This window comes from Ascidia mentula, chromosome 2, assembly GCF_947561715.1.
Source record: "Ascidia mentula chromosome 2, kaAscMent1.1, whole genome shotgun sequence".
NCBI classification, from domain to species: Eukaryota; Metazoa; Chordata; class Ascidiacea; order Phlebobranchia; family Ascidiidae; genus Ascidia; species Ascidia mentula.
In genome coordinates this window covers 5,551,572-5,571,295 of record NC_138567.1, presented here as the reverse complement: position 1 = coordinate 5,571,295, position 19,724 = coordinate 5,551,572, and the positions used below count along the sequence as shown (strand labels likewise).

General features: G+C 37.8%; 3 protein-coding genes across 3 annotated transcripts; all 3 read right to left on the bottom strand.

Moving 5' to 3' along the window:
• Positions 1-472: 472 nt before the first annotated feature.
• LOC145888792 (vesicle transport through interaction with t-SNAREs homolog 1B-like) lies at positions 473-3,112 on the bottom strand. The gene is made up of 6 exons (XM_082979648.1): positions 2,971-3,112; positions 2,610-2,668; positions 2,417-2,530; positions 2,030-2,101; positions 1,349-1,516; positions 473-1,056 (listed from the first exon to the last, which is right to left on the bottom strand). The coding sequence occupies exons 1-6, from the start codon at positions 3,074-3,076 to the stop codon at positions 901-903; spliced, it is 675 nt and encodes a 224-aa protein (XP_082835774.1). The 5' UTR covers positions 3,077-3,112; the 3' UTR covers positions 473-900.
• LOC145888793 (ADP-ribosylation factor-like protein 6-interacting protein 1) lies at positions 3,076-4,699 on the bottom strand. Its single transcript, XM_082979649.1, has one exon. The coding sequence runs from the start codon at positions 4,638-4,640 to the stop codon at positions 4,056-4,058; it is 585 nt and encodes a 194-aa protein (XP_082835775.1). The 5' UTR covers positions 4,641-4,699; the 3' UTR covers positions 3,076-4,055.
• Positions 4,700-15,956: 11,257 nt separating this feature from the next.
• On the bottom strand, positions 15,957-19,605 carry LOC145890632 (ATP-dependent RNA helicase DHX8-like). The gene has a single exon (XM_082981753.1). It carries the CDS (start codon positions 19,572-19,574, stop codon positions 16,053-16,055), a length of 3,522 nt encoding a protein of 1,173 aa, XP_082837879.1. The 5' UTR covers positions 19,575-19,605; the 3' UTR covers positions 15,957-16,052.
• Between the last annotated feature and the right edge of the window lie 119 nt (positions 19,606-19,724).

Below are 19,724 nucleotides of genomic sequence, written 5' to 3'. Positions count from 1 at the left end.
AAACCTGGGCCGAGAGCTAATCTAAATGACGTGTGTTTGCAACTTGCTTTTAGCCTCGACTGCGATGATTGTCTCAACTTTGAAAACATTAGTTCTGCTTGTTGCCGAAACTCTTTTATCAACACTACCTCCTCAAAAACGTAAATTTTAATTCAAAAATGTTGACGTCACAATTCGAAACAACTTTTTTTTGTTGTGTTTGGCATCACTGGCACGGCAGAATGGAACCCTGTTGACACAGTACCTCTTTGTATCACCAGGGACGCGCGCCGTTCGTTTGAACTTACGCGTTACGTTGTTGCCAATGTGCAGCGTGCGGTGCATGGTGACTCTCTGGCGCCGCACCCGGATAAACCATTTCAGTCCCCGTTTATAAATACATAATTTTCATTATATTCTTCTCCGAGTTCAGTAAGATTTAATTTAGGCTCATTTTGTGTTTATGTTGAATTCATGTATTATTACCACAAACTATTGCACTAACCACAATGACGTTTTGCAGAAATAGTCAACAAATGGCACTTTCTGTACGAGTGAAAGGAAAGTCTCATCATGATACCACAGTCAACTGATAGATGAAGTGAACTTCACAGAACAAACGAAGCACGTCACACAGCATTGCGATGCGGAAATACACTGGCATTGTGAGTATATGCAACAAGCACCACTTGATTGAATTATAAAATCAATACCCAGGGGTCACATCATACTGGAAATAACACGAGCTGTCTTAGGTTCAATGAAAAATTACAGTTTGCTTGTTTACATGCCACACTTTATAGTTTATATTCATGTACTACAGGGGAAAATGAACATACGTACAATAACAAGAGCTTATCAGAAAAACTTGCATAGTTATTAAGACATATAATTGTCAAGAAATGGCAAGAAAGACAGCAGCTATTTTCTGAAGAAACGGAAATAAACAACCAGGCCAAGTAACACCAATTCCAAAAACGCAATTCCCATCAAAACAATCTTGTTAGTAATAACATTTCTGTTTATGCTTCGTAATAGCTTCTGTGATCTTGTCAACTCCACATTGGTATCATCAAGCTGTAAAAATATAACCATTTAGTTAGATTCTTAAAACCAAATTAGACTAATTGAATTGTTTGAAAAATACATTACAAATGCAAGATTACAAAAAGTTCTTGGACAAAAAATCCCCACAGAGCAAGACAGGTGTAATTTTTTCACTTTAAATGCAATTGTTATGTTCATCCAGCAATGCATTTGAATTATTAATGCACACTTTTTGAGCTGTACATGGAATGCTATGCCAGACTGGATTTTTTCAGTTATGCAGGGTGTGGCACAGGTGCCGAAACACCTACTGGTTACATACTCTGTTCCTTGTTCTGTGCAGTTGCTCCCTCTGTTCACTCAGGTCACTGAGAATGTCATTGCCGATGACTTCATTCTCCGATGACACTGCTTGTGAACGTGCAATGCTCTCAGATGCTCGTTGTAGGCTCTTGTGGCCCAGTAGCACGGTCGATTGTTCTGTAGCTTCCTGTTGTCAAGATTCATAGAAATTTAGGTGCAGTTTCAGTTCCTGTTAGTGCTTAACCACCTCATGATCATAAAATATGTGGAATTCTTTGGTGACACAATTAAATCACACACATAAATATATATTTTAATTCCAACAGCATGTGGCAAGCTTTTAATGGGCACAACCAGTTTAAATGAACAAAAAAACTTCCTTTCTCAGCAGGGGAAATACAGTTTTTCAAAACTGCCCTGTTAAATGACACATGTCTAGATATTATGTCGACCAGACACTTTATGACATCATAATAAGTGTAATTTGTCAAACATGTAAAAGAGTCACTGTAAAATTTGTTTCTCTTTGGCTTTAAATGCAAAATAGCATTACATGGGTCACATAACAGTGCTTGGCGGGAAGGATTTGGCCCTTTGTCCACCAGTTTAAACCCCTGTCCTGGGTCTTTTTGTAATTGGAACATACATATTATAAACAGCAGGATACAGTTTGCATGTACACATTATGACAACAGTTTACCTGAGGGCTTGGTGAATGTGAAGAGCTTCCTCTTCCATATGTTGCTTGTCTCATGTGAAAAGGCTGTCTTTGCTGCAACATTAATGACAAATGATTAATTGCTTACAAATTGCAATTCACAGACACTTGATGCTTTGAACTACTCGATGTGACAATTTCCTACACAAGTGATAAATTCATTCTTAACATTATACATTGACTGGGCATGACATGGCCAATATACAACTTTTGAACAATGAGTCTTTATGTTTTTCATGGGAGTGCTTGAATTGTGCAAAGTTACACAACATAATCCACATTATGCATAAATTATCACTTCACAATTAGTTTTATCAACAATCAATAGGCTGGAAATATATCAGGACAGTCTTAAGTGTATAAAAGTACCTCCAAGTTCCGTTCAATGCAGTCCAAGTCATATTTGAACCTTTTAATTTCTCTGTTCATTCCAGCTCTGTATGACATTGGTGCCTGGTAGACCTCACTATCGAGGTCTTTAATCTGCAAAAGCAGCAACATATTGTCAAACTGACAATAAGAATTTTGAAAAGCAAATTGTGTGATGCAAAATGCAACATACAAGGGCTCTGGCCTGTGAACACAGCCGTTGTGTTGACTTGTCATGTTGCTGGAGGGCTTCTGTTCAAATACAAAATATGTATTAAATTAACACCTTCTGTGGCCCAATGCATATGGGCAAAAAGTTACAGAAATTGGCAAGTGTTAGTGTTTGCACCCTAGTTAAATAGCAGACTGTGCATCTAGTTTGTCATGTAATGACTGGACTGCTTGCCAAAACATGAGTAATCATCATGAATAATGAGTAGCGTCCCCGAAAAAACAAGATACGACATACCCCAGCATTATGCATCAACAAATACGAAGTCGGAATAATAAATCATTTATATTGGAAAAATATAAGCTGTGAGATAATAACCTACCACCATTGGAATTTTTGTAGTCCTGTTGCTTCGAAAGAAATTTAAGTTCGTCTAAAACATGACGCAATCTATCTTTAAGTTCCTCATACAATTCACTACTGGCCATTGTCTAAATATGTATGTAACAACAAAGTTAATAAACACAGCAACTACAATACGCTACTAACACAAAGACTTACACAAACAAATGAAATGTAGGAACAGTATTACAACAAACAGATTTTGAATGGATTTTGTAATAGTCTTCACATGACCAACTTGGTAAACTCATTGCATGAAGCTATTGCATTAAACATACCATACAGCCAAAAGCAAATCAAACCACATTGTTTTGTCAGGTATTTGCGACTATGCTTAACCTGTATTGTGTCAAGTCTACTTTTCATAACACTCAAAAGTTTTTAAGACATAGCACAAGTATTAGAAAAAAAGTATGACTCTGCCCTGAAAGTGTTTTACAGAAAAAGTCTGAGTGATTGGCAGATTGAATTTATGATCTTAGCTTTAGAACAACAAAATATCTTTGTAACATCAACACTTATGCAATGCATACATTTTACAACAATACACTGAATGAACTCATCACTTTTGGGCGTGTGACATAATGCACAAGGCAGTATAGTTTTAATTGGATTCATTGCAATTTACCCGAACCACAACACCAAAACTGTTTTAGCAGGATTAAAAGAGGATTAGAAAGTAATTTTGCCATGTTGTGCAACAGTGAATACATCTATGGAAACTCAGAACAACAACATTGGCCGACTTGCAACATGCAATGTAACATAAAAACATGGCAAGATATAGGCCATATACAAAAGTTGTACAAAGTGAAACTAATACTGGACCGTAAATTCTTAAGCACAGAACTTATTTGTGTAACCGTGTTGGAACTGCTTGGAAATATTATTTTTGTTATGAACAAAAGTTTCTTTTTAAACTTAATTGACTATTACATGTTGGCAATTATGTTTGAAACAGTGTATTAACTGCAGCAGAAAACATCAACAACATAAATATATTAAAACACAAGTAAATATGTATACAACTGTCGAGTTTATGTAACAATGGTGCAAACTGCACTTTTAGTCACGCCTTTTTTTTCCAAACTTATTTACGGCACTAACACCTTTAGCCAGAAGACCATGATGTGCTAATCCAGGCAAGGAAGTCAAGATAAGCACAATAAAGTATGTGAGCATCAGGTTGTGCATTTGGTTTCCCAACCAGGCAAGGGTGCTCAGTGCAACAGTGGATACGGCAACATACAGCCATGGGTTGGTATCTTTCAGCTGGAAAAGGCTTCCAAGACCATTTCTGACAGTGGTACGAGCTTCCCCAATGGCTTTGCAAGCATTACTGTATTCTTTCTCCTTGTCAGAATTCCAATAGGTTTCAGGGAAGATGAGAGGTGAGACAAAGGGCATCACATAATCCAGAATGCAGACGACCATCATGAGCATTGACACACCCGTGATTAGAGATGGGTCCAAGTACCAAATCATCAGGAAAACTAGTGATATAAACCCAATAACTATGCCAGGATAGAATGGTTTTTCCCATTTCAAAAGCTTGCTTGCCACCACAATGATCTCCCTCCAGCTTTTAAAATTGGATTTGACGGACTTTGAACTGAAGTCACCTGAAGCACTAGTTTCAAAACCATCCATTTTACCAGTTTATGATCACTGTTAGAACATTAACAGGAACCTGTTATAACAAACATTCATTAGGCTCAGAATAATTCCGATACAGATGCAACAACACTTGTGAATTTTAGAATTTATGAGAAAAACACACAAAACATAACAGGCATTGCATTAAACACAGCTCCAGAAATCTCCTCGATACTGGAAAAAAAGTAGCCTATTTTCACATTTTTTTTGTTTACGTCGTCACATCACGATAATGCGCCACACACATACAACACGTCAAATGCTTTTTGCTCTGTACATTTACCTGACGTAGCAAGAATAAAGCATCCCATTGACTACAGGAAGTTGCAAAACTCGACGCACCAACAATTACCAACGTGAAGAAGGAAGTTCACTCTTACTTTCATAAATTGCAACAAAATGCAATTGCGTTATCTTATAGGTACGGTGGCCCACAAGTGCCACCGCGAAATATTAACGAATCGCGAAATATATTTTCACTGCGCGAAATATATTTACATCGCGCGAAATATATTTTCACCGCGCAAAATATATTTCGAGATCGCGAAATATATTTGCACTGCGCGAAATATTTTTTCACCGCGCGAAATATATTTACATCGCGCGAAATATATTTTCACTTCGCGAAATATATTTTCACTTCGCGAAATATATTTTCACTGCGCGAAATATATTTCGAGATCGCGAAATATATTTTCACTGCGCGAAATATTTTTTCACCGCGCGAAATATATTTACATCGCGCGAAATATATTTACACCGCGCGAAATATATTTTCACTTCGCGAAATATATTTTCACTGCGCGAAATATATTTGCGCTGTGCGATGTATATTTTCTTCGCGCGAAATATGTTGTTAGTTTTTATTAGAAATGCCTGGCGGGAAGTCTAGTTGTTTCAAGTTTTCACGTACATCTATATGCTACAGTCTGTGCATTTAAGTTCAAATAGAAAAATAGTTTGAGTGTTTTATCCCTATTTGTAATCATGTACTGCACAAATTGTGGAAGGCTACTTTTTCAAGAACACTTGTATTGTGCACATTGCGGACGCGGTAAGTGGTTTATTCTTTAATTGTCGTTTATCAGCCTTGTCAATCTGTTGTTTTGAGGTAACATTCTTGTAAATGTTAATATATCAGACAGACATATATGCCAGTAAAATAATATTGTGCAAGTATAATTAGATTGATTCTGTGTTGCAGCATAGTATACTCTTATGGTAGTGCAACCATTGTCTCCGTCACGCATGATTTCCAGGAGATCAAATGCGACTTTTTGCATACGAAGAGATAGGAAACTCGCAAATAAATTGGAATTACTTAAAACGTGGGTAGAGTTTCGAGCTGAATTTTTAGTATGTTAATGTTTGTACTACGTTGCTTGCAAACAGTCAAAAAGCAACAAATATTTTTGTGCCTTTACCGAACTATCATGACTGCTTATTCGGTCGATTTTTGAACATCCTATGCAGATGAAATTAAAGGTGTAAGTATTCATCCTTATGTATCATTTTGTGTTATTGAGGTCATGCCATGACTGTGATGATGTAATGAGCATTGTGACGTGATCATGACGTCATTCTTCACATTACATCATTGCTGTCAAAATTGTCTTCACTTTCAAAATGCACCCAATTCAATTTGAGCCATTATTTTTTCTGTATACAGTACTGATATACCATATTACTTGCTATACTAGTACTGTATTAAGGTGTTTGGGATCTATTTGTCATATATTGTTAGATACTTCACTACAATTTATAACAACTATAAGGTGCTACAGGTTAATTGATGTTTTTACCAATGCATAAGTTGTATAATTTAACCAATAATCTTTGTTACATACTATATTAATGGATGGTACTTACAAAACCTGTATAATGTAGATAGGAAACTTGTAGGTACATAGGAGTATCCTAAAATTTAAAGCCTGTTGTGTACAAACATGTTTTGTCACCCAATTGACTTGTGTTATGTTTAAAATGAACAGGACATCAAGCCAAGAAGCAGTCTTTACTGGAGAAAAAGCTGTGGGTGGTTTCTATACGTTTGACTTCGAACATCGGGCAACTTTGTGTATGTGTGCGCGTGGCCAATTGGTTTTAAAAAGCAAATAAACAAAGTGAAATTTGTGTATTTTTGTATCTTTGACGAAATTTCTGATACGGTTGACTTATTGCCACCATCAACAAAAGCGCGCCAAACAGCTGTAAATTACTTCTGTAGTAGACTTACTCAAAATAGTTATATATGGGGATCTCGTCTCGTCAGTAAAAAACAAGAGAATGGAAAATTGGGAACTTCTCCCTGGCGACATATTAACGGTTCTTTTATTGAATGAAAGCGAAATCGATAAAGCAAGCAAACACAGCCGCAGTCAACGCAAACATGTATTCATACCCGATGAACTGTGGGCGGAAGTTGGGTCATTTGCCCTTACGGAAAAAGGAAAAGAAATAGTTGGAAAGTGGATCTCTGATTACTCTTTTACGGCAGACAAAACACACCTGTTGAAAGAATATGCCATTGAGTGTTGCAATGCACATTTGTACCTCAAAGGTATCAGTAACTCGAAAGAAGCCCCAAAAATTCTACTACACCTTATAACAACACTGATAAACTATAATGATACAGATTCAAAGGACGAACAACAAACAGCCATGATAGGAGTAGCAGAAAACGAAACTTTAGAATACTTGGGAGGATATGTAATTTACAAGGCTTCAAAAAAATTTCGTAATTGTGAAAAACTTATAAATGCAATTAGTAGTCATACACCCCACGGATCGTTAATTTTGGTAATGGAAAAGAAACTTGGCCATCTAAAATATCCTTCAGAGGTTTTTTTGCAATTTTTGCAGACTGTTTATTTGCGCACATCTCGGGAAAGCTTTAAAACACCTAATTCGGTAAACTTCGTTGCGGTCGTCAATGAGGTTATTAAAAAACCTAATTACTTGCAGTATGTGTCTATACTTGCACGTGAGTGTGAATTTGAAATAGACGAAGAAACAGTACATGAAGTGTTTGAATACATTGTCGACTTATTCGTTCGTGTTTTATCATACACGTATGCAAAACGAATATTTTTCAAGTTAAAGCAACATTGTTCCCGAGCAACAAAGAGTTTAAGAACGGAGTTAAAAAATCTTTAACCACAAAAAGTTACATGTATGCACGTTTTTTTTTAAATTAATTCCTGTTTAAAAGTACCATTGCATGAAGTTTTTGTTTTTCTTATTTTCAGCAATAAAAGTATCATCAAAATGGCAACAAACTGCTCTGTACCAAACTGTTATTGGAGTAGAAAAACTGGTGGGAAAAGGTCGCTGTTTACCGTGCGCAGACCCGACCTTGCACGAACAGAAACAGAAAAAGAACACCGCAGAACTTTATCAAATTTTTTGCTCTCAGCTAGGGATCATTCAGCTGGTGACAACATCAAAAGCCTCCTACATAAAGAAAGGCAAGTTTAATCCAATACATTATCACAGCATTTAAACCAAGATTTTTAATCAGAGCTGCTATATGTGAAATACATTTTGATATGAAAGATATTGTTGATGGAAAAGGAGGAAAGACACTTAAATTAGGAGCAAAGCCATGTAAAAACTTGCCTAAATCTCAATTGCATCTTAAAGTGCCACGGCATGACCCCCAAATCAGAAAAACAAAAGAAATAATCCGTCACAGAACTTTATTTGATCTGGAGGTGTCTGCTAAACAGCTCAATAAAAACATGAGGGGTATGAGTTTTGCGTCACGTATGTATTCACATATGCACGAAAATTAAATGTTTTCAGATAAGTGGTCTTTTTATTATTCTAAAGACGGATTCAATGCCATTCTATTGGAACACAATGTAACTGTTCCAAAGTTTAAGTATGAATAAAAGACAAAGACTGCAGTCTTAAGTTTAGACTCTAAGCTCTAGAATGGTTACCTTTCTTCTGCAGGGTTGTTTTTAGTGATGAATTGGAAGTGGTCCAGTTCCACGTTTATGGATTGATCACCAACATTGATAATTTTTGGTTTGGGAACATCAAACTTGTCACCATGTTTAGCTTTCTTGGTTTGAAAATCTTAGCAATATAATTTCTGAACTTCAATCTATAAAAAGAAACAAATCGTTTACAGAAAATTTGGAAACCTTGCTGGTATGCCAAGGTGTTGTTTGTGATAGTGCGGGGGATGTTTTACCTCATCCTGTTGTATACACACAACATAAACAAATGACGATTACAACTACATGGAGGTCAAAAGCATGTCAAGTTGGTAAGAAATTGCTTTCTCTACACCTTCTCCATAATAAACAGAATTTTTTTGTAGTTGGAAAGAGTATGCAGTGTAATGCATGCTCAACATATTCTAAAAAACAAAGAAACATTCAGCAAGGTATAAATTATCACCACTTTGTTCTATAAATGCTTATTACATTTTGTTTTAACAGTAGAACAGTTAAGCAAATTATGCGATTTCCCAATTCACAATGCTGATGAAGATGATGAAGATGTTACTGTGAACGACAATGTGCATGCTACACTACAGGTGAGATCAAGAATGTTAGCACACCCATTTCAAATAACACATAAGCAAAAAAAACATTTTGTTAAAAGACAATATTCAGAGAAAATAAGGATGACCTTAACCCATGGCAAAAATTATTTATCAAGGAGCAAATTCGTAACTCAAATGAAATGATAAACTCAAGAAGGTAGGTTGATGCAGTAAATTAGTCAAATACCAAAGCAATGCAATTTTAGATATCATCCTGATGTAATTAGATGGGCTATTGAATTGTTTTCACGCTCACCTTCAGCCTATGAACATGTAAGGAGCAGTGGTATCCTTGCTATTCCATCTAAACGGACAATTGCAAACTACAGGTTGATTAAGATATATTTTGCAAACATATTAAAACTGTTCTGCTTCAACAGAAACAATTTTCCATGTCAGCCTGGACTGAACGATCTGGCAATACAAGAAATTGTAAGAGTAATGAAGGGCAAAGATAGCTTGGATGGTTACATGACACTAGATGAAATGAAAAGTGGGTGTTTATGCAACCCACTTTAAAGCAAAAAACTGTGTAACTTTTTTTAGTTCGGGAAAACTTGGTCATACAAAATGGAAAAATAATTGGATTTGTTGATTACAGTTCAAATATTATTCAAAGTACACCAATAATTGCTACACATTTGCTTGGTAATTAAAAAAAAGACTAAGCTCATACAAAATACATATATCACAAAACTTTTGGTTTTAGTTTTCTATGTTAGATCGCACAAACATGAAATATCAATACCATTGGCATGGTTTCCAACTGCCAGCACAAAACCAGAAAATCTTGCAGTGATGTTTTGGAACTTGCTTTGGGAATGTGAATCAAGGAATTTTCATATTCATGCGATAATCTGTGATGGCTGTGCAACCAACAGAAAATTGTTCAAAATTTTATCAAAAAGCCCTTTTCATTATGATGAACCATATGTGGCAAATAATCCCTACTCGCCAGATGAGCCAATATTTTTATGCTCTGATCCATCACACTTGCTAAAGGTGTGTTTTTTAAATTTCTTTTGGTTCATACATAAATTGATCAGTGACTTTCTAACTTACAGACTACTAGAAATTCACTTGCTTCATCAAAACCAGGTGGAGTACGGTTTATGCACAAGGGTGGAAAAGACATTCTATGGACACATGTTGTCAATCTGTTTAATGAAGAGCAAAAAACACTGCTGTTGAGAAAGTGCAGACTAACAGCAAGTCATATTTTTTTAACTCCATACAGCAAAGTCAGTTGTAATATTGTTACGGTTCACACAAAACATCACTAACTTCTTTTAGATGAAGGTTGGTCTTGCAAGAGACACACTTAGTTGGGAAGTGGGCCAAAATTTATCTTTAAACTCCTCAACTGAAGGAACTTCAGAGTTTGTGCTTTTGTTCGCCAAGTCCGTTGTCTAAGCAAACAAATTATATATTAGCTTTAAACTTGCAACTCTTTTTATAGATGGTTCGAAATTATAAACTGTGGGGGTGTTAATGAAATAAAAAGTAGATCCGATGAAAGGCTTTCTTGGCTAAACACCACATTCCTAACATACATGCAAGAATGGAGAGTATGGAAGAGCATATTTGAAAAAAATTACATGCAACTTTAAAATTCAAACACATTATGTAGAATGAAGTTCTCAGAACAAATGAAACAAAAAGGATTATGGCACAGCCAACATTTGAAGGAGTTTTTTTCACAACCAAAAATTTCGTTGCGTTAGCAGAAAGACTGCTCCAAAAAGGGCACAATGTAAGCTTTAAAACATACAGCCAAGATGTATTGGAAGCTTTTTTTGGAAACATAGTGAGCATACTTTATTTATGTAAAGTCTTATGACCAAAACATATTACCTTGACACAGAGATCTCATGGATACAGGGCTCAAAATCCAAATGTCTTTCAAGCATCCTATGGGATTGGCCATATTTCTGTAAGAAAGGCAATAAAAAAGGTTAAAGGGGGAAACACAACTTTTGGGAAGAAAAATGATTGGGTTCAGGTTTCCCATGAACCGATGCCAAAGAAAAAAAAAAATTAATAAATACAAATGCATGTTGTTTTCTATTTTTTTTAATAGTCTGTTTTTCTGGCATTAAAACATAACTTGTATTCACCTGCCAATTAGCTAGTTTCCTCAGGGTGGCAGATACTGTTCTTGTTTAATGAAATTATAAATAAGCCCTAAAACACACAGAAACATGGCCCGCCAGTAACTTAGCAGCCTAAAGATCAGAACCTAGCACAAAACCACTATTATGTTCACCATGCTACTATTTTTTAAGGGCTGAAAAAGACATACAGCACACGAACAAAATTTTTGGCCAACCCAGCATGCGACCATTTGCCATGCGCTTCACTCAGATTGATCGTATGACGTCAGAATTACGTCATACCACACCATACGTAATAACATACAGTTATGCACACAGTGAGGTAATTCAGTTTCTATATCAGTTGCAACCAGACGTATAATATTTTAAACCACTTGCAATTTTCCAAACTTTGTGGCAAAAACCTCTCCAAATTTCTCGTTCTTAACATTTAAGAAAGAGATTTTCAACTGTTTGCAAGTAATGTAGTGCAAACATTAACATACTAAAAATTCAGCTCGAAACTCTACCCACGTTTTTAGTAATTTGAATTTATATGTAAGTTTCCTATCTCTTCGTATGCAAAAAGTCGCATTTGATCTCCTGGAAATCATGCGTGACGGAGTTTCCCACAGACAATAAAACAAACAAAGAAAAGAGGAGCCGTTGCACTACCATAAGAGTATACTATGGTTGCAGAGAAAGCCCATGGCAGCAATCATCCTACTTTGTCTAAATCTGAAAATGAGGGTTCTGTGATTGAAAATGTTAATTCCAGTATAAATGGTTAGTATGCCAAACAACCTGTAGCTGAACAACTTTGGTTAACTTTGCAAAACAAAAGTTTAATAATACATGTAAAATCTACAGGTGCATCATCCATGAAACGCAAAAGTGCAACAGAAATTTTGCCATTTAGTGAATTTAAAGCAATGAAAGGCTCACAATGGAAGCAAAGAGTGTCGAAAAAGGATGAAAATGAGGAAGTGTGTGTTAACATAGGCATGCTTGAATATGGAGGGAAAGATTTTAAGTTGAAGCCAGTTCGGGGTCAATCCATTATAATTAATGTTGGAAGAAAAGAGTGTGTTCAATCCATACTGAATAAAGCCAAAGAACGGTACTTTCAATTTTATCCAAAGAGTCAAAGACATGGTGCAGTATACCACCTTGCTTTTAAAGATGGACGAATTGTTGAAGTATTGCCTGGAAAAAACAAATTTAAAAGTGCTGCGCAAAAGAAAAAACAACTGCGGAACATTTTTTGAAACACAACTTACAAGTTTTTATGAGCAGAAAAAACAAAAATATTTCAAGCATACTTGTTTACAAAAAACTACATCGGATGAAAAATCATTTAGCCTCATTTTGAACTAGACAGGCCAAATTTCGTTTAGATCAGGGGTTCTTAACCTGGGGTCCATGAAGATGCATTAAGGGGTCCATGAAACGAAATAAAATTATTCCGAAAATCCACGTGTTTTCCTCTGTCCATAAGGTTTCGCTGTCAACGAATTTTAATTTTTCGACATTTGCAATGTGTTTCTTGCAAAGGGGTCCATAGTTTTTCAAAGAATGTTTTAGGGGTTCGTGATCCAAAAAAGGTTAAGAAACACTGGTTTAGATCGTTCAGATCTGTGTAAAGCATAGCAAGAATTGGTAATGGGCGAACCAAGCGACATAGCCATACATTTGGTGGGGACCATAGGCGTCGATTTTTTAACGTTTTGTAAAAGGGTGACTTTTCCAGGTTTTAGAAACACGCAAAAAACATTTCGTCAGTCGTATCGCTCTAAACATCGGCAAACAACGAATATTTCGTTTCGTGTCACTATTGTGTGTAACAATCCACGATACACTTGTGTTTGTTCTGATTGTGGCAATGATAATATAGGGCGATTGAAACTAGCTTAATGCACAGTATAATGTATGTGGTTTTTCTGACAATAATTTTTAATTTAAACGAAATCCAGGGGTGACAATACACACGTTGTCACCCCTGTTTGTTTGTGAGGGGTGACATGTCACCCCTAAATCGACGCCTATGGTGGGGACCAAATATTTTTGTGCAAATCGACGTAAAAAGTTCCCAAATAAAACATCGCCTCGCCAATTGGGTGTGCTTAACGGCAAAAAATTTTAATAATAGCCTGCGTAATCCTCAAATTGTACCTTTGAATAAACGCAAATTTGTATATTTTGGGGAGGGGCGAAAGGGGCTTCGCCAGGCTCTATAAATAAGGTCGCAATCCCAACATTTCGAAAAGAAGTACAACAAGCTGTGTATTGTTCGCCTGAGACCGCGTGAAACTTTCAATATCCGTCGGCAGAAAAGCTATGATTGATGAAACTGCTCATAAACCCGTCAAAAATCCTAGGTGATGTAGAAGATTAAAAAAGCCGTTTTCAAAATAATTGACCAAACGGACAAGTTAATTGTAATGCGCTTTTTCCGTTGAAGCTGTAGTGTAGGATTAGGCTAATTCGTTGATCAGCTATGTATTCTGCACATCTTTTGGCGTGACCTTTTATTCGAAATTGTCACAGATGCATAGACATATAGGTGCTTTTGTGGCCTAATGATGTTTCCAACGCGGTTCATAAGCCTGTCCTACGGAGGCTAGAAAAGCTTTTCCTAACCATGCAGGTTGAGAAGGTGATCGCTTTTTAGCGTGTGCGAACTTTTGGGACTGAAAAGGTTGGGATGAAATAAACCAGCAGATTGCCAATATCGTGAACATTGAAAAACGGCAATTGGAACATTTAATCGAGTGCGGTGGAATTCACGAGAACGGTCATTTTGGAACGCGAGTCCGATAGGTATAAGAGGATGTCAAACTTACATTCTTACATCCTGATGAAGGCTGCTGCATAACAGCCGAAACGTTGAGAAACGTAAATAAAACAAAGTTTGCCAGAAGGGCAGTATTCAGCAATATAATAGGGGAGACCGGGGATACCTCGGACACGGGGATACCTCGGACCAGGTATTTTACGTCACAATTAGGTATTGTTAAGACACTTTTACAAAAGATTTATGTCTCCATCAAACATTAACAGGAACTTTGGAATTAAATCATGTCCGCTTAAAAAGTTATAATCGAAAAAGTCAATTTATCAGTGAAACCAAGTTTTTCAATTTGTATGTGGAAGGTTATATATCTGTCACAGTTAATCAAAATGCAGTAATTTTGGGTTGATTGCATAATCAAATATGTATTCTTGGATAGGCCAATGATGATTTTGTGTAACCTTTAAAAATACGGCCATAGTTTAAGAATTTCTATGTCGTCACGTGGTCGGGGATACTTCGGACATCATGGCAAAAAATCGCGAGAAGGCAAATTTTTTTGAGTTTTATGAAAAATTATCGGTTATAGTAGAGAATAAACAGAGGCTGGATGAAATGATTGAATTTTGGCAGTAAGAAAAAGTCCCAAAGATAAAAAATCGTTTGTTGACTCTAAAATCTATGATATCCGTGCTGCCGTTAAACGTACACGATTTACCCAAAGCATGAACGTGTGGAAGGGTCGAAACGATAAGTGGCCACGCCCCGATTCCTGAAAGCTTGAATAATATTTTATGCGCTAATGCCCCAATGCTGATATTGCGCCAAGTTTGATTTCAGTTATTTGTTAAATAAACAAAAAAAACGTCTGTTAAAACTTGCTGTCCGAGATATCCCCAGTCACGTCCGATGTTACCCCGGTACCGGGGTAACTTCGGACATTTGAGACCTGTTTAAAAAATGGGCTGAATAAACATTTTTAGTGAGCTAAAACGAACGAAAAACCTTTTGTTTTTTGAGTAATGCTTTACTACTTACAACAAAACAAAATTTAAGAATAAGGTTCATAATTTAAAAAAAATATGAGCAATTTTCCCAAAACCGTCCGAGCTATCCCCGGTCTCCCCTATGCCTGGTAGCATCAGTAACAATTTATTTAATCGAGTATTAATCTGTTAAAAGGACGAGCAAAAAGTTAGGAATGTCATGGACTACACCAGTGCTTCCCAACCTTTTTTAGTTCGCGACCCACTTTTAATGCAAGTTTTATTGTGCGACCCACAATGAGATATGACCAAACGAATGAAAAACAATTATAATGCAATAATTTTGTGATCTAATAAAAAACTGTAACATTTAGAAATGCTTCGCGACCCACCTGAATTAGCTACGCGACCCACCTGGTTGGGGTGGACTAGAGCATATAGGCCTATATGTTTCACTTTGAGCACTATTTCTGCGGTTAATATGGCATGCTTTTGTGAGAGAACTGGATGCTAAAATAATTGAATCCCACTGCATACAACACGTTCGTACAAACTTCATCCCGGCCCGAAGTACTCCTGTCTGTTTTGCAACGTTTGTGGTGTCGAATATTTATTCCTGCGTATTGGCCTGTTTCATGTTAGGATTCGTTTATAAGTCTACCCGTTTTTAGCATATACGAGTGAAAGTTTAAGAGAGTCTTTAATCTTGCGTTTGACGACCTTCTGTGTTAGCTTTACGGCGCAGGTTGCAGGGAACGTTATCAGCAGCCATTGCTTTCCACTTATTAATGCTATGCGCGCAGCCTTGGAAAAATCGCCTAAACTATCCGTACTTCTGATAAGTTAGGTTAGTTAGCGGTTCAGGGCCATCTTGAGCTTGTGGATGTTTTTTTTTATCATGGCGGCACGATTTAAACACAAGCGAAAAATGCTAACGATATCGCTAAAACACAATGCAGTAGCAGAAATCATCTTCAATCATCTTCTGCGATAGGCTCGTGAAATTCTCCACGAGTTTGGTTCCTCATAGCGGTTGTAAAGCGGTTCCAGGCGCATCTGCTTCTTCTGCTTGCTCAGTTTGGTCGGGTCGCCCATCTTGAAGAACTTGGGAGCGAACTCCACGAGCCATTTCGGATCTATAGCCGTCACCTCTCGCATATACTCCTTGGTGGTGAGAACCAGTTCGTGGTATACCACCCACTCCGGTTGGCGATTGAATAAAGCACTACTGGGGTGAATGTACACAACCTGCTGGTCAACCAAAGTCCTGTAGCCCTCCTGCGGGTCTTTCTTGGCAGCATTGCGGAAAAACCCGCTCAGAATGGCCTTCTGTATGTGGGTGATTTTTTTGCCACAAGTCACAACGTCCAGTTTGTGTCGATCCATAATTCCCAGCATCTGCTTTCTGACGTCCTGAGCTCTGCGCAGAGTCCTTGCCTGGATAAAGTTTTCAAAGCACCATGGGTTGCTAAACTTGTTGTTCTTCCATGAGTTGTAGACGGACAATAAAGTCAAGTGATCACCTTCATTTTGATGAAACTTTGCCTTTTTTTGATCGGCTAGGGTTTGCTTTTCTTTAGGCCTGTAGAAGACGTTCTGAACAGAAAGCATAGAAACAACAGTCAAAATTTCTTCGCTGCATGATAAATGTACAGACATGATTAACATTTTACACAACATTGGGTCCAAGGGAAATTCAGCCATTCTGCGCCCAAGTCTTGTCAGAAGGCCTTCATCATCAAGAGCACTAAGCTGGTATAATTGTTCCATAGCAGTAACCAAAGTTTCCATTGGTGGAGGGTCCATAAAGTCGAAGGAAAGCAGGTCATTGATGCCCATGGCCTTCAAAGAAAGAACTGTTGATGCAAGATTGGTCCTCTGGAGTTCTGGAACAGCTGTTGCCAGCATTTCATCCCTATATGCACGCTCTGTGTATAAACGATAGCATTTGCCTGGACCAGTTCTTCCAGCTCTCCCAGCTCTTTGTTTTGCCTGTGCTTGGGATATAGGGGTGACCACAAGTTGGTCAATGCCAGTTTTACTATTGTAAACTTTCTGCTTGACAAAGCCAGGATCCACCACATAGTGAATGCCATCTATTGTAAGCGATGTTTCAGCAATATTTGTGGCAATGACAACTTTCCTACTGCCTGGTGGTGCTGGATCGAAAATTCTGGTTTGCATTTCAGAGGGCAATGCTGAATACACTGGTAGAATGATCAACTCGGGAACATCTGATCCAAGCGACTTCATCCTCTCAAAAAGGATTTCACAAGCTGTGTCAATCTCTTCCTGACCAGTTAAAAACAGCAAAACGTCACCAGGGGGCTCTGTGAGATGAATTTGCATTACTGTAATTAGTGAGGCATCCAAGTAGTCTGGTTCTGGATCCTTAGTATACATAATTTCAACAGGAAATGTCCGACCAGGTATTGTAAATATCGGAGCACCAAAGAAGTACTCGGAAAACTTTACAGCATCCAGTGTGGCAGATGTGACTATAAGTTTCAAGTCTTTGCGCTTCTGTACACACTTTTTGAGCAGCCCAAATAGAACATCTGTGTGAATGGTGCGTTCATGAGCTTCATCAAGCATAATCACAGAGTACTGGGAAAGGTCAAAGTCAATAAGACACTCACGCAACATCATACCATCCGTCATGTACTTGATTTTAGTTTCTTGACTGGTGCAATCCTCAAAACGAATGGTGTATCCGACCTCTTGTCCAAGTCGACAACCAAACTCCTCAGAGACTCGTTTCGCGACAGACATTGCAGCCACTCTCCTTGGCTGAGTGCAACCAATCTTTCCTCTCACTGTATAACCAGCTTCAGCCACATACTGAGTTATTTGTGTTGTTTTTCCAGAGCCTGTCTCACCGATGACAATCAGCACTTGATTGTCCTCCACTGCTTGCACAAGCTGATCTTTGAGCTTATAAATTGGAAGTCCCTGCCTTTGTTGAATGATGGATAGTTCAGTCTTTCTACCATATGAAGCCTTTTGACCACCGAAGGCTTGTTTCTTCCATTCAGGAATATCTCCTGACAGAAGACCACCTTTGCCACCACCAAAGTTTGCAGGAGTTGCTGTTTTGGGCATTGGATCACTCCAATTTTTGGTTTGGTTGGTAGATGTTGATTCTAAATCTGCCTCACGCTGTTGCTGCTTTATCTCCCGCCTTTCCTTGGACAAAGCATTCTGCATCATTGCAGCTTTTGACAAAGACCCATCTGGGTTCTTTACAATTCTTACAGGACTGAGGTCAATACTCTGTTTTGTGTGACCACGCAGAAATGGTGGTTCTTCTTCTAACAAGTCAATTTCAAGGTCTTCAGTGTCACTTTCAGCTTTGGGCAAAACACCAGTCTCCTCATCAAATTCAGGGAGTTCGGTGGGATCCATGCAGCCAGCTGCCACCATCTGTTTGATTTCCCACAACTCCATGTCAGATGCCTTATTTATTCTCTTTTGGTTGACAGAGCCACTGTCCGAAGGCCCAGTCATTGCAAGGTCACTTGGGCGATCTGGATTTCGACACGCTACTTCTTCCTTATTAGGTTCAATGTTCTGCATTCTTCGGGTTCTGCTTGGATTTAGGTCCTCCCCAGTGTTTTGGTCAACATCTTTCATTGAAAGACTCGTTTTTGTACCAGTGTGACTGAGCACCTTTACTTTACAAACTTGTCCTCTTGAAACTACATCGGACACACTTGACACTCTGCCTTCTCGGCGCAATTCAGATATATGTACAAGACCCTCGCAGCGCTTTCTGAGGCCTTGTAGCTGTACAAAGCACCCAAACTGCATTATCGATGATATTTTTCCATCATATATATCACCAGGGGTAATGTCTCTGGGGGGCTGTTGTTTGTTTCTGTCATCATCATAATGTCTTGAATCACGGTGATGACGACTCCTTTTGCTGTCATATGAATCATACTCATGAGACCTTCTTCTTGATCTGTGGCGATCACGGTCTTCATCGTGGTGTCTTGCATCAGAGTGCCGCTTTCTTGAAGAGTGCTTGTCTCTGTCACGCCTGGTTGCATCTCTAGATGATCGCGGTGGTGACTGTTTAACCTTTTTCTCTTCCTTCTCCTCAGCATCTTGCTTAATGGCATTCAAAGACTTCTCCAATTCTTCTATTTCTGCTTGAGCATTTGCAACATCATCTGGCTGACATAGGGCAGGAAACATTGTTTTGTAATCCTTCTTTCCATCTTCAGTGATGGCAGGTTTTACTTCTGTTTCTTCATTCTGGTTGTCAGTTGGTCTCATACGTTTTATTAGTGACAAAAGATTTTCACTAAATGTGTCAGAAAACTCAGCACCCTTCTTTTTGAGAGCTTTTGAAAACTTTTTTATGTTTGGATACTTTTCAGCAATTCTGATGATAAACTCAGCCAAGTCTTTGTCATTTAATCCAAGATGATTGTCCAGTTCTGTGCAGACTTTCGACACTAAAGACAAATACTCCAACTGCTTCAGTTCATCCATAGCTGTAATGATTTTTTTTTCATGCAATTGGAAACCTAGAAACGATAAAAGATACATAAAGTTCATATGCTTATTTTATCACCTTTTGTTGGAACTACAATGAATACAAAGTGTAGGTATAAAATCTTATTACATGCATTAAATCTAAAT

Excerpts from the sequence above, each read along its gene's own strand:
- LOC145888792 (XM_082979648.1), bottom strand. The coding sequence starts at position 3,076 with ATGGCCAGTAGTGAATTGTATGAGGAACTTAAAGATAGATTGCGTCAT. Across the intron at positions 2,531-2,609 it reads GTTCACAGGCCAGAGCCCTT|ATTAAAGACCTCGATAGTGA; the intron begins GTATGTTGCATT and ends CTGCTTTTGCAG. Across the intron at positions 2,102-2,416 it reads GCATTGAACGGAACTTGGAG|CAAAGACAGCCTTTTCACAT; the intron begins GTACTTTTATAC and ends TTAATGTTGCAG.
- LOC145888793 (XM_082979649.1), bottom strand. The coding sequence starts at position 4,640 with ATGGATGGTTTTGAAACTAGTGCTTCAGGTGACTTCAGTTCAAAGTCC.
- LOC145890632 (XM_082981753.1), bottom strand. The coding sequence starts at position 19,574 with ATGGATGAACTGAAGCAGTTGGAGTATTTGTCTTTAGTGTCGAAAGTC.